This window comes from Protopterus annectens, chromosome 2.part0, assembly GCF_019279795.1.
Source record: "Protopterus annectens isolate FY-2018-M chromosome 2.part0, PAN1.0, whole genome shotgun sequence".
NCBI lineage: Eukaryota > Metazoa > Chordata > Ceratodontiformes > Protopteridae > Protopterus > Protopterus annectens.
Genome location: NC_056728.1, coordinates 44,540,856 through 44,555,724, shown reverse-complemented (window position 1 = coordinate 44,555,724; position 14,869 = coordinate 44,540,856). Strand labels below are relative to the sequence as shown.

At 46.9% G+C, this 14,869-nt stretch overlaps 1 protein-coding gene across 4 annotated transcripts in view; it reads left to right on the top strand.

Moving 5' to 3' along the window:
• The window catches only part of HYLS1 (HYLS1 centriolar and ciliogenesis associated), a 418,183-nt gene that overhangs the window by 253,283 nt on the left and 150,031 nt on the right, over positions 1–14,869 (top strand). For 3 of the 4 annotated variants that reach the window (XM_044060529.1, XM_044060528.1, XM_044060531.1), the window contains 2 exons: positions 4,825–4,906; positions 11,631–11,663. In XM_044060529.1, the coding sequence (XP_043916464.1) occupies positions 4,825–4,906; positions 11,631–11,663 (115 nt within the window). The remainder of the gene's footprint in view (positions 1–4,824; positions 4,907–11,630; positions 11,664–14,869) is intronic. The other variant, XM_044060530.1, reaches the window with a different exon arrangement.

The following is a 14,869-nucleotide window of genomic DNA, read 5'->3' as shown; positions in this document are numbered from 1 at the left end:
GAATTTGGGAAGAAGGTGGGCAAGTGAATGGTTTGGTTTAGGGCCACACTGGATACCACCTTTGGCATAAAGGAAGGATTAGTTCGTAGAGAGACTCTGTCTTGATGTAAAATTATGAAAGGTTCCACTGCCATTAGTGCCTGTAGCTCTGAGACTCTTCTAGCTGAGGTTATTGCTAGTAGTAGGGCAGTTTTCCATGAAATAAATTTTAAGTCAGCTGAAAAAGCTGGTTCAAAGGGCGGCAGTGTAAGCTTTTCCAGAACAAAGTTGAGATCCCAAGTAGGTGTTGGAGCTCTCCTTGGCGGTCTTAAGTTCTTAGCCCCTCTGAGGAACTGTCTTCGGAGTGGATGTGAGAATAAAGGAGGATCCTTGCTGTAGTGAGCTGAAATTGCTGAGGCGTGGATCTTAACAGATGAAAAGGAAAGTCTTTTGTGTAACATCTCAGTTAAATATTGTAGAATCTGAGGGATGTTTGGATCAAGGGGGTTTAGGCCTTTAACCTGGTTCCAGGCGCAAAATCTTTTCCATTTGTCTGAATAGGTTTTCCTGGTGCTGGGCCTCCTGAATGACATCCATAACAGCTTTGGATAAAGGTGTTGGCTGGTTGTTTAGGAAATTTGCCATGCAGCCAGGTTTAAAGTCTTGAGCTGGCTGTGTAGAATCTGATGGTCTCGCTGGGCGAGCAGGTGAGGAATTTGTGGCAAAATCCATGGTGGGCCGTGGGCCATGTTCCTTAAAATTGGGTACCAATGCTGGCGTGGCCAGTCTGGTGCAATGAGCATCATTTGTGGCCTCTCTAATCTGACTTTCAGCAGTACCTTTGCTAGAAGAGGTAGTGGAGGGAAGGCATACACTGTTAATGTTTTCCAACTGAATGAGATGGCGTCCATTTTCCAAGCTAGTGAATGAAAGGTCCTTGTGCAAAATTTTTGAAGTTGGTGGTTGTGGGGGCTTGCAAACAGATCTATGTCTGGGCGTCCCCATTTGTGAGCTGTCATTGCAAATACTTGTGGATCTAGTTTCCATTCGTGTGGATCCATGATGTTTCTGCTTAGGTCGTCTGCCAATGTGTTTTTCTTTCCTGGCAGGAATTGTGCTTGTAATTGAACCTGGTATGACAGTGCAGTGTTCCACAAGGTCATTGCTTCCCTACATAGAGGGTAGGAATGTGTGCCCCCTTGCTTGTTTATGTACCACATGACTGTGGTATTGTCCGTCTTTATTATTAGTTGTCCTGGGTGTAGAAGGTCCCTGAAAGCTGTTAGAGCATTCTGTACTGCTAGCATTTCTTTTTGATTGATATGCAGATGCCTCTGATCTGTAGTCCATTTGCCCTGAATGCACTGCCCTGCCATGTGTGCTCCCCAGGCATTGTCCGATGCTTCTGTTGTCATAGTTTGCCTGGCTTTGGGTAAGGTGAAAGGCTGACCCTTGTTGAGGTGACATGCCTGTGCCCACAATAGAAACTCCTTTTGAAGGCAGGGAATGAGTGGTATCATTGTTTCCAAGCTGTGGCTGTGCTGAGTCCATACACTTTTCAGGTACCATTGTAATTTCCTCATATGCAGTTTTGCAAATTGTATTAGTAGTATGCAAGATGCCATGAATCCCAAGGCCTGCAGAATTTTTCTTGCAGGGAGTTGGGTCTTTGTTGCCATTATTTTGAAATATTGAAACAGCTGTTGTTGCTTGTCTGGCGTGAGATAAGCCATCTGGGCCGTTGTATTCAAGCTGGCACCCAGGAATATGATGTTTTGTGAGGACTCTAGTTTTGATTTCTTTTCGTTTACTGTGTACACTAGGCAACTTAGAAGGTGTTTGACAAATGCCAGATGCTTTAAAAGAATGTCCTTGCTTTCTGCTTGAATAAGGCAGTCGTCCAGATATGGGTATATTTGAATTCCTTTTTGTCTGCAGTATGCAATTACTGGTGCCAGGCATTTTGTGAAGTCCCTGGGCGCAGTAGATAAGCCAAAGGGCAGTGCAGAGAATTGATAATGCGTTGAACCTGCAATGAAGCGGAGGTATCTTCTGCAATTTTGTCTGATAGGGACATGCAGGTATGCCTCCTTGAGGTCCAAAGTGACTAGCCAAGCATTCTTGCCCAGCATGGGAAGAAGCTGCTGTAGTGTTAGCATCTTGAATTTTGGTACTTGCAGATAGGCGTTCAGAACTGAAAGATCCAGAATGGGTCTCCATGCTTTGTCCTTTCTTGGGACTAGGAAGAGTCTTGAGTAAAATCCCTGTCCTTGCTCCTGAGTAGGTACCTGTTGAATGGCTCTCATGTTCATGAGAGCTGTAATTTGTTTTTGTGCCTCTGCCCATTGATTTGGTGGCAGGTTTGGCATTCCTTTGATCCTTAGGTTTGGCATTCCTTTGATCCTTGGTAAGGTATGAAAGTGGAATCTGTATCCTTGAGAGACTGGAACCCATTTGTCTTTTGTGATGATGTGCCAGTTGTCTGAAAAAAATGCTAGTTTTCCTCCCAAGGGAGTTGCCAGGAGAGATTTGCTTGGTAGTTTGAGGACAGAGTCATTGTGTTTGTCTTCTGCTAGCTTGGGGTCTGTCTTCTCCTCCTTTCTGGGTAGCAGAACCCCATTGGCGAGGTTTGTAAGGGCCCTGTGACTGACCTCTGCCCCTTGGGTGTCTTTATTTGCCCCTCTGTGATCTGTCTGAAGCTGGAAAGGACCATTTTTTTGTTGACCAATTTCTGCTGAAACGAGGGGGTTGTACCTGCAAAAAATCCTTGACCATTTGCATAGACTTTGCCTTATCCTCCATTTTCTTTAAAACCTCTTCTGCTTTGACACCAAATAATACATCCTGCTGTAAAGGTGCATCCAATAATTTTGCTTTAACATGGTCAGGGAGGGTTTGTTCTTTTAACCAAGCATGTCTACATATGACAGAGCCAGTAACAGCTGCTCTACAAGAAGCTTCCAATGAATCAAATCCGCATTGTGAAGCATGTTTGCCCACCTGTTCAGCTGCATGCAACAGATCCTGCATTTCCTTGAATTCAGGCAGTTCTGAATGTGTGCTCATTTTTTGTTTTAACTGAGACATTAGGAACTGTTGATATTTCAACATGTGAAACTGCCAATTTAATGCTCTAATAGCCAGAGTAGCTGAGGTGTATATTTTCTTTCCCCATCTATCTAGGGCTCTGGAATCCCTTTCAGAGGGCACAGGATTTTTAGCCATAGAAGCTTTTGCTCCCTTAGGACCCTGGGAAATAGTTTCTGGGGCAGCTACAGTGCTTTTATAAAGGAATTTGTGTGAGTCAGGTACTCTGTAGTATCTGTCTGGTTTGGCTGGAGCAGGAGGAAGAGAGTCTGGATTTAAACTAGACTCCAAGTAAACATCATCCACAATATCTAGAACAGGAGGGATAGCAAGAGGTCTGTGCTGGGGTAGTAAAAGGAACTCTCGGAGCCTTTTCTTAGAATCTGAGTAATCCTGGCCTTCCCAGTGGAAATGTTTCCTCATGGTATGTAAAGTTTCCCCAAAGGAGTAGTCTTCAGGGGGAGATGCTGAGGGAATAGAGTCTTCAGCATCAGAATCTTCATAAGGTGGAAAAGTGTAATCCTGAGAGAAACCTGGTCAGAGGATGCATAATCCTCCTCGTCTTGGTCTTTTATCAGGTGGGGGATGAGAACCCCTGATAAGGGTAATCAAATCTTCAGCCATCGTAAGCATCTGTTTCTTGGGCATGGAGCCTTGAACTGTAGACTGATGTACAGTTTTCTTTGGTTTTAAAGGAGTTTTAAGTTTAGCATAAGATTTAATGGTGAGTGTAGTCGGTCTGAAGACACCTTCTGCGACCGAAGGTGTTTCCGTTGCACCGGTGTCTAGTTCTGCTCCGGTGTCGGTAGAAGGCTGCATCAGCCTAGTAGACTCCGCTTGGGAATCTGCAGCTGTCTGGGGTTCCAGTTTTGTGGTTGCCAGGGGCTGCGTAGGCGCCTTACTGAAAAACCGGAGAACCGGCGACAGGCCCAGCTATTCCTAGGCTGCCTGTCCTTATCCTTGTGTTTTTTATGAATGTCGGTCGTCGGCTGCTCCGACGGCATGATATAATTAAATTTCCTACCAAAGTAATGCCGTGCGAAGTCATAACGGCATTTGATAGTTCGTTTATTAAACCTATCGCAAAACCGACAACTTATGACGTCGTGGTCTGGGCCTAGGCATGGAATACAATAGGAATGGAAGTCCTTATGAGGTATTTGCTTCCCACAAGAAATGCAATTGTTAACTTTTTCTGACATCGGACTGAGGCAAGAAAATGTTCCCCAACGGGGTACTTAGCTTTATTGATGACTTCGGACTGAAATTCAAATCGAAAATCTCAGTTGTCGGCCGACCTGCACTTGCGAACTGCTTCTGCTTCGGGCACCGTGCGGCAAGAAAGACTGAAGAAAATGGCGTTGGATGCCTCTTATATATACCCCTGGCGCACTGACGTCAGGGAAGAAGCGACAGCAACCGACGCCGGACCAAGACTTTGGAATTCGGGCCGACTGCGGGACTGCCTGACGGCAGGATAACCCAAGTGTGATGACTGCAGCAGGGTAACACGATGAACATCATTTGTTTGTAAACACAAGACCAGCACTAGTCCTCATTGAGAGAGATGGAACAGATAATGGAAAATTTGGCTTGGTAAGTAAGGGGAGAGAAGGTGGGTAAGCACAGGTATTATGATATGCTATTACAATGGCCTCTCCTTGTAGAGTTGCCATTAAGGTAAGTATATTACACAGCTGTACTTAGGTAACATACTGTTTCTAGTACCACTTAGTGTTTATTCATATGTTTTTTCAGATATTTTCAATATAAACAAGATTGGGATTCATTTAAAGCTCCAGGGGAAAAGAACAGAAAAGAACTGAGATGGTGTATAAGGGTATGTATATATCTTGCATGTTTACTGTATCAAAATTGAGGTCACTGTGATTCACAGATCCTTAAATGCACCCTGACAGCCTGTCAAGTCTGTGGCTCCTTAAAAAGGGATTCTTTCTAACAGCCACCCTGTTAATTTACATACAGTGTTCAAGTGCACTGTGTCAGAGCAGAGAAAACTGTATTTAAAGTGCACGTATTAGCTTAGTTAAAAGTGCTTGTCCCAGTTATCCTCTGCATATCCTTACAGTTAACTCTAACTGTAATTATTTGCACACTGTGGAAAGTAGAAAGCAGTGACTCTTTTATTTGAATGATATCTGTACTGAATGTGGGGGTGTCATTTTCAAGTCTACTGGTACAAGGAGCCATCATATATGGTTAGCTTCATATCTGAAGTAGTTAACTTCATTTGTCAGCAACCTTTGGGAATCGGATCCGACCTCGGATCCGAGCCGGCAATCTTTCATAGCTTAGATCCGAGCTCCTAGCTCCTCCCCTTCACCCATAATCCCCTGCCAACCCTGACTGACCTCAGATCTAGTTTGCCGCGCTTCCTGTCAGCAGCTAGGTTTTCGAGCTCCTGGTGTCGTAGGGGTTTTGTGAGAGATTTTCAATTTTTATTATTCCCCTTAAGTGTCGTGTGAGTGTTGTGTGGTCAGGTTTCCCTTTTTTGACTAAAACTATCCTAGTTTATACCTCCTTTTAGTTAAACTTACCCTCCCTCTCCTTCGCTGGTCGTAGTGTTATGTGTGTTGTGTGTTTGGGGCTTAATGAGTGGATTTTTCTTTAAAATGTCTGAGGCCCCAAAACCCATCCTTTCCAAGTGCACCGAGTGTGGCCATAAGCTCTCCCCAGCGGATGGCCACACTCGGTGTGTGCGGTGCCTTGGGGTTGAACACCTTTCCTCTGGGTGTTCCATCTGCGCAGCGTTCAACCCCAGGGCACTGAAGGACCGGAGGTCGAAGTTGATCCTAGCGGGACTTTTGCCCCCGAATTCGGCTTCGGCCTCCAGTGCTTCTGTGGCCTCCTCCACGGCTTCGGCGGCGGCCATTCCTGAATGTCTCCCTCTGGTCGGGACTCAAACTCCCGCTGCAGCTCCGGAGGAGAGGGAGGCCAGGAAAGAAAAAAAGGAGGGAGAAGCACCACAAGCGGCGGGCCGAGGCCTCCGCGTCGGCCCCCTCGGCTAAGCGGTCTTCTCCCTCCAGGGCTTCCCGGTCTCCTCCTTCACGGATCCGGTCTCCATGCTTTTCACCAGGCCCCGAGGAGGAGGAGACCCGATCTCAGTCAAGGTCATCGAGGCGGCACTCCCGGCCAGCCTCTGTGGCCTCGTCGAGATCGACTCGCAGCCTTTCCGACGCAGATTTGGACCGGATGATGCGAAGGTTTCTCCAGGCCCAACTGCAGATGGGAGTGCTCCTGCCCCCCCCCCCCGGGGGGGAGCTCGACACCATTCTTTGCCCCAATAGTTCCCTCTCTGACCCGCTTCTCGGGTTTGGAGCCTTCGGAGCCGAGCAGCCTTGGAGCCGGAGGTGGGTCGGCGCCGACAGTATCGGGTACTTCGGCTTTGACTCTTCCCTCGAGCCTGTCGGGTCCGTTTTTGTCTGATCCGGGCTCTCGGAGCTGTGGGCTGAGCGTCGGATCCGAGGGAATCAGTGTGTCTTCGGCTCTGTCTAGGTCGGAGCACACTGGTCCGTCGGATCCGATGGCTTCGGCGCCGGCCCCGATCCGTCCATCGGATCCGAGCGAGGGTCTGCTCTCGGATCCCAGAGTGAGCGGCTCTCCTTCGGCTTTCGATGTGGTGGAGAGGGTGCTGTTGAGTGCTTCCAGGCCCCCGGTCCTTGCTACGGCTCCACCCCGCACTCCCTCTCTGTTGGGTCCGGCTTCCATCACCTGGCCCCAGGGACAGCCTGCTTTGATGTCCCAGGTCGTTCCCTTGAAACAGGACGTGGCTGGTGAGATGTCCTCGGACAGCCCCCCCCCCCCCCCGAGGACGTCCCTCACAAGCGAAAGTGCAAGAGGAGGCACGTGGACTCCCCTGAATCGTTGACTGATGACACGGATTTGGATGAAGGGGAAGGCTCCCCCTAGGTCATGGAAATGCTCAGGATAAGAGGGGGGTGGTCTGCCCCCAAGGCTTCCTCGGACGAATCCGTGTTCCTGGAGGCGCTCGAAGCAGGCCAGTCTACCTCTTGGGTGTCCCCTCCGCCCGACCCCTGAGTGGACCTTATTACCACTAGGGCGTGGAAGGAGCCGGACACTGTGGAGCCAGTCCCCAAACGCCCGGACAAGATCCTTAGTCCGCCCTCCGAGAGGTCCCATTGGAGCAAGGATCCCCCCGTAGATGCCATGTTGGTGGCGGCGGCCACCAAGAGGGAATTAGCTCAGGAGAGTCCCTTGGTCCATCCACCAAGCATTGAGTCCCGTTTGATGGACCATTTAGGGAAGCGGGCCTTTAGTTCAGAGACCTTCTTGGTAAGGTCTCTGAACTACATGGCACATGTTATTCGACTGCAGTGGGACCTTATCAAAGAGTACGCTGCGTCGCCCCCGGAGTCCATGTCGGTGGAGGACAAACGGTTGTACTCCACTCGGATGGCCACTCTCAGGTCCATATCTAACACCTCTATGCAGCTGTTGTCCCATGCCACAGAGGGAGCTGCTAGAGCCAGCGGAGCAGGCCTCGTCATGCGATGTCAGGCCTGGCTCCGGCATTGCGATTTCGCGGAACCCTTCAAGGCGTCATTTGCGAATGCCCCTTTCAATGGTTCTGGCCTGTTTGGCAAGACCGTTCGCGAGACTTTGGTCCAGAGCGAAAAGGACGGGAAAACGTTGTCTGCCGTCGGAGTCCGCTTCTCTGCTCCCCAGAGGTCCTTCTCCAAGAACCAAAAGGGACAGAAGAAGATGTGTTTCCGGAAGTCGCAACAATCCCAGTCCGCTCCGGATTCCCAGTCCTTCCATGGCAGAGGAGGACAGGGTGGACGCCGCCCTAGAGGCAGAGGGGGCCCGAGGAATGGTGGGTCCAGAGAAGCTTTCTCTGACTGGCCCACCCAGCGACTCTGAGGGGTTGCCCGACTTCTCCTCTCTGGAGGCAGTCGAGGGACGTTTTTCGAGGCACCTGGCAGCTTGGGAGTCCATCACAACAGACCGCTGGGTGCTTCGTATCATATCCAGAGGATACCAAATTCCCTTTTCCCACATCGCTCACGAACCCAAACGCCTCCCCGACGTCCCACCCGATCAGAGGGAGGCCGCAGCTGCGGAAATTCAACAGCTCTTAGGAAAAAGAGCCATCCAACACGTCTCCCCAGACCAGTTCGGATCTTGTTACTACTCCAGATTCTTTTTGGTGCCAAAAAAGACGGGGGACCTAAGGCCAATCCTCGATCTCTCCCTCCTGAACCTGTCAGTAACCAAAGAGAAGTTCCGGATGGTCACTCTTCAATCCATTCTCCCCCTGTTGCGGTAGAGCGACTGGATTTACTCGATAGACCTCAAGGATGCGTATTACCACATTTTGATGGACAAATGATCCAGGAGGTTTCTCCGCTTCCGGCTAGGAGCCAGTCATTATCAATTCAGGGTCCTTCCCTTCGGTCTCACCTCAGCCCCCAGAGTGTTCACCAAGGTATTAGCAGTGATAGCGGCCCACCTGAGGCTCCAGGGAATGCAGGTGTTTCCATATCTAGACGACTGGCTCCTGACCGTCCTAACAAGGCATCTACTCTGCTCAGCCAGGAATTACTTTCTCCACCTTGCTCCCCGGCTGGGATCACCGTCAACACGGACAAATCCTTTCTCAACCCGACTCAGGTGATAGACTTTATCGGGGCCAGATTAGACACCAACAACTTACTAGCCTTCTTAATCACCGAGTGACTTCACACCCTGAGGCTACATGTGCGGGCCATTTTGCTATCATCGGCTCCCCCGGCCGGATTGGTCCTGAGGGCGCTGGGCTCCATGGCGGCCGCAATTACCCTGCTCCCCATGGCTCGCCTGAACATGAGGGTTTTGCAGTGGACTCTCCAAGTCCAGTGGTCCTTCCGTCGATACCCTCTCAGTCACCCCATTCCCCTCAGCAAGGCTTGCAAAAGAGCTCTTGCATGGTGGTTGCAATCACCGGACCTCCAAGTGGGACGCCCTTTCTCCATGGCCCCTCCACTCGCCACGGTGACCACGGACGCCTCTCGCCTCGGGTGGGGGGGGGGCATTATGCGGGCAGAACGGTCCAAGGCACGTGGAACGATACAGAGACCTCATTGCATATAAATGTTCTATAGAAGAGGGCAGTGCTGTTGTCGTTGCAAGCACTTCAGAGCCTTCTTCCTACAGGAACAGTTGCAGTTCAGTCAGATAACATGTCTGTGGTCTGGTACATCAACAAACAGGGGGGAACCAGGTCCTACCCACTCTCTCGAGAAGCTATGAGAGTGTGGGAATGGGCGATCTCCACCAACCGCTTCCTTATTGCAACGCACATTCCGGGACGGTCCAACATCTTGGTGGACAAACTGTCGCATCATACTGTCTCCTTACGAGTGGTCTCTCAATCCCCAGGTAGCGAAGTGGATATTTGCCGTATGGGGGCGACCCTTTTGCGATCTCTTCGCCTCTCCTTCAAACACGAAATGCAACAGCTACTTCGCTCTAATTCCCCCCGCCTGCTTGGCCTCCCGGTCTACTCTATGCTTACCCCCCTCTACCTCTGATGCTGAAGCTTCTACAGAAAGCCAGTCGGTTGGAGAGCAAAATGATCCTCATTGCCCCATTTTGGCCTCGTCAAACTTGGTTCCCTTACCTCTGGTCTCATCTGGTGAATCCGCCTTGGATTCTAGATCCCCTCCCGGATCTGATTTCCCACCCCCTAGGCCTCCCAGTCCCGAACCTGGACAATCTCAAGCTTACGGCTTGGTTGCTCCAGTTCCACTCATAGCTAGGACTCCCGGTATCTCCTCCCCAGTTAAAGCTATCCTAGTAGCAGCACACAAGCCTTCTACTAGGAAAGTCTATAGTAATAAATGGAGACGTTTTGCTATTTGGGCGGAGCGTCAGAATCTGGACCCTTTCACAGCTCCGTTGCCCACCGTTTTGGATTTCCTTTCAGGGCTTTTTCATCAGGGGGCTAGCTGTTCCACAGTCAAAGTTCAACTAGCAGCTATCTCTCATTACCACGTGGGACATGAACTGGGTCCATTGATCACCACGAAGTTATGTAAGACGTTTCTGAAGGGCACCTTCCTACTCAGACCTCCAATAAAGGAAGTAGTGCCTCCCTAGGATTTGACTTTAGTACTTCAGGCCTTGACAGCTCCCCCCTTTGAACCTGCAGCTTCAGCTGATCTCAAACATTTGTCATGGAAAACAGCCTTTCTCGTCACTATTACTTCAGCTAGGAGGGTCTCTGAACTTCAAGCCCTATGTGTAAAACCTCCTTACTTGACCTTCCACAAGGATAGGGTTTACCTCAGGACCAATCCCTCATTCCTTCCTAAGATTGCTTCCGAGGCAAATATTAACCAATCCATTAATCTGCCAGTTTTCTTTCCTGAATATCAGAACAAAGGAGAATACAAACTACATTCTTTAGATGTGCATAGACAGCTACGTTTTTACATTCATAGAATGGCTGGTCATAGACAAATCCGACCAGTTGTTCGTCTCCTTTGCCAAATTTAACTTAGGTAAATCTGTGTCAAAGATCACCTTGGCGAGGTGGATCTCGCAATGCATCCTTTTGGCTTATGAAAGTTCTGGCAGGCCCGCACCTCAGGGAGTCCGTGCCCACTCTACTCGGTCCATGTCTACTTCTGCTGCCTTTCGGTCTAGAGTACCCCTGGATGATATTTGTTCAGCAGCCACTTGGGCTTCACCTCATACCTTCGTCAACCATTATAAGTTGGATATAGGGAGAGCATCCTTTGGCTCTGCAGTGCTCCGGCACATCCTTCCATGAAGGCCGCCCAAGGTCCGGGTAGCTGGGGACTCTGTCCCAAAGGTTGCTGACAAATGAAGTTAACTACTTCGGATTAAGAAGTTATGTACTCACCATAAAGTTCCATCTGAGTAGGTGAACTTCATTTGTCTCCAACCGTCCCACCCTCCTTCCCCCTGACCTTCAGATGTTATTTGGCCAGAGGTTTTACTCTGCCCTTTAAGGAAGGTAGTTAGTTTCCTTACTCAGCCTTATTGGTTATGGGCAAACTTGATCTGAGGTCAGTCAGGGTTGGCAGGGGATTATGGGTGAAGGGGAGGAGCTAGGAGCTCGGATCTAAGCTATGAAAGATTGCCGGCTCTGATCCGAGGTCGGATCTGATTCTCAAAGGTTGCAGACAAATGAAGTTCACATACTCAGATGGAACGTTATGGTGAGTACATAACTTCTTATTCACATGTATAACTGTCTGGGTGACTGATATCTTGTTTTTCATTTGCCATGTGTGCTTGCACCTGCAAGTGTACATATTTGCATCTGTGGTTAAATAAATAAACTGTAACATGGCAGCCATTTTGCTTAGGGCACACGTAATTCTTCCTGAAATGTATATTGTTTTTATTTATTCCTTTGATATTTTCTCTTTAAAGTTGTGGTGCAGAATGTAAGAACAGATAGATCCATGGTGCATCTTTTTTCATTTGAGATATTTGACTTTGTTTTAAATCGTTTTTGTAATACTACAAGACAGAGAAAAAATTGAGTAGTAACTTTTCTTTTTTTTATTTAGGAGCAAATGCTTTACCAGAGCCGACCTCCACCTGTAAGTATTTCATTTATGTCAAATGCAAGTTTGTCAAAAATTGAAAATATAGTATATGTAAGCAGTGAAAATCATCTTGTAAAAATTTTGAGCTGTACTTAAATATTTTGCTTTATGTGTTGAACTTAGGGAAGAAATGAGGCCTGGTAGAATATCAAGAATTAAGTCAGTGATATGCTTGTTTGATTTTTGTGTTTATGGAAGATGTGTCAAGTCAGTAAGAAAGCATGTAGGGATATATATGAATTATTTAGTTTGTAATTTAATATGCAGATAAATTGTAATGAAGACCTTCAAGCTTGTGGATGATTGAAATAGTTGTTTTGAGTGAGACTCATAGATACTTGTGGCTAATAATCGAGAAGTTACTTATGCAAGACCGCTCACAGCTAATGGAACATGTATTAACATTAATTTAGGCTTGGCCATACCATGTGCCAAGGCCAGGGCATATGTAAATTAGCACTGCACTATGCATGTTTATGAATCCCAGACTTCCACCGATAGAATTTTTCATTTACATGGCAAATGCATATGTTAAAACAAGATACCATCTGGAGTAGATTTACTGTTAAGAATTCATTTGTCTGATTTCTGTCAAAGTTTTATTTAATTTCTTTCAGAAAGAGCAATCTGGTAGAGAATGCTTCTTCAAACCTACACTAGTTTTCCTGTGCACATAGATTAAAAGGGTTTATATCCATCAGTCCCCAGTCCTTTCTTGCTGACTTCACTGCTTAATTCTTTTCCTTGGGTTTGACTTGAAAGTGCCTGCCATCTTCAGACTACTTGGGTGACTACCAGATTAGTCATTAGACCATGTATCTCCATTTTCTGGGCCTGGAGCCAGAGTGCATGATAACCCTTATTGTTAATACTGCCAGTACTTCATCCCATGTACTAGGGTGCTGAAGACCGGAAAACTTGGAAGCCAGGGTAATCTACATTTTAGCTGCAGTAGAATCAGAATCTGCATCCCTCGGGGATGAAGATGATGGCTGTGTAAAATATACCAGGTGCAAACAATATGAACAAAAGGCAAGGGCTACAGAGACTAGGCCTGCTACTACTAGGACTAGCTCCACTGTATAACAGCTGTAATAAACCCTCATTTATGTAACTCTTAACATGCCAGCACTGTGGTGTACAGGGATGAAGCCATAACTATGTGCCAGACAACTCACAACTGCTTAGTGACCAGGGCACCAGAGGAGACAACTAGGAAAGGACAGAAATGATAAAGAATTGCCTATTCTCCTAACCTGGGGGGAAGGGTGGCATATATCCTAAGGAGCATACTCCTATTATGTTCCCTGGTGACCAGTTTTGTAGCATCTATTTGCAAGAGGGGCAGAATTATTTGAGGGCATTTGTCACCCATGGAACTGAGACAGTGGCACTCTGTGGGCACTACCAGTCATGTTAGGGAGAAATTGCAGGGCATAAACTTAACCTCACCCCCACAATAGCAACCTGCATGACAGCCATACTGTGAATTTGTGGTAGTGGCACATGTGGAAGCACAAAAGAAAAATGCCTGGGTATTGTTCCCAAGAAAGGATATTTGGGATTCACCTGTTTATTTAATTGTTTGTGCATAGTAAAAGATGTTAAGTGGTTACACAACCTGTTAGAAGTATATGGTGACACAAATCTTAGTTCATTACGGATGCTTATACAGCATTAGCGATGACAAGGGCAGTAAGGCAGTATGTTCTTCTATGTCAGTGCTGTCTCATGATCATTTCTTTTAGAAGCCTAGAGGATAATAAAGTCAACTTTGCCACAGTCTTCATGTCTCTACTCTTAATCCAAGATTTGCCTCAGTGACTTCTTGTTTAGACCAGTCAGAAGATAAATCCTAGGTCATTTCTTACTCCGTGAAAAACAGTCTGTAATTTTAGTCAGAAGGAACACTGGTTTGGGCCACTGTCTGCCCTAAAAGACAGACCTTATCTGTCTCCCTGCCTTAGAGATGGCCACCATTCTGTTGAAACAAACTGAATACTTTTTTCTCTGAAGAACTTTTAAGACAATTTTTATACCAAAAAAGATCAACCAGCAATGCACATGACAACCAAGTAAAGAAAATGGAACATGTATGAAAAACAATCTACACATAGTATTTACATAATATGTTGTGGAATAATTACCATCCTGTATTCTTTTAACCTGATAGGTTGTAAAGATCAAAACACTAGTATTCAACAGTTTGACTATGAATCAGTTTAGCAAACTTTTGTACTTTGCTACTGCTGTGAGTTTGTGATCCTTAAAGGAAATCTCACATGGCCAGTTTGCAGTCCACCCTGGCCAATCAGGCCTTGGAGATAACTTCTCTTCCTTTGTCATTGTAATTCCTCTTGTTGAGAAGGTCTCCGCTGTGGAAAATGAGTTGTTTGCTTTAGCCAAACTAAAATTTAGTATTAGCACCTCCACCTTTGAATTATGAAATTACCAATATTACGCCAAGTCATACATTCTGCATTTCAGTCCAGATGACTATGATCCTGTGGTGTGCAGTCATGTTTTAAGAAATCGACAGTGTGAATTGTGAGCATCTGTGATCTGGAGTTTGGAATAACTGCTTATGATCCAAGTCTGTTGCTAGTGTTTATTTTCAGATACCTGCTGTGAAAGCCTGGAAACTTCACAGGACTATTTATGTTTAACTCCAGGCATCAGAAGTGGAAAAATAGCCTCAGTAAATATGGCCCGGGCAAACCGCAAGTGTCAACATCAAAGCAGTTCAACATTGATGTTCCAGCTGAAGTCTAAAAAAATGTTACGTGACCAGGTTTGGGAAGCAAACCGGATGGAAAACATGCCACATCTCTCAGTTAAGATGTGCTGTGAGAACTTGCTTGACTTAAAGACAGAAGTGGTAGTTTGTGAAACACGGGAAGCCTGCCGTCGTGGAGACAGGTACAGACAGTGACAGGGAATTTGGGAGAAAATCTTATCACTGTTCAGACTAGATGATTTGGTTATGGCACTGCTACAGTGCAGCTCATTTCTTTTTACCACAGTTTGTGATGTAGCAAAATTTAGGCAAGAATAAATAAAATAGTTTAGTATAACATTGGCTGTACAACATTTATTTGGTAGCCAATAACAGGCACCAGCAAACAAGCACCATCTTATGTACATACAGTTAATTTTTTCTGTGATCTTCCACTTCTGTTCTCACAGAAGGAATGTTGGGG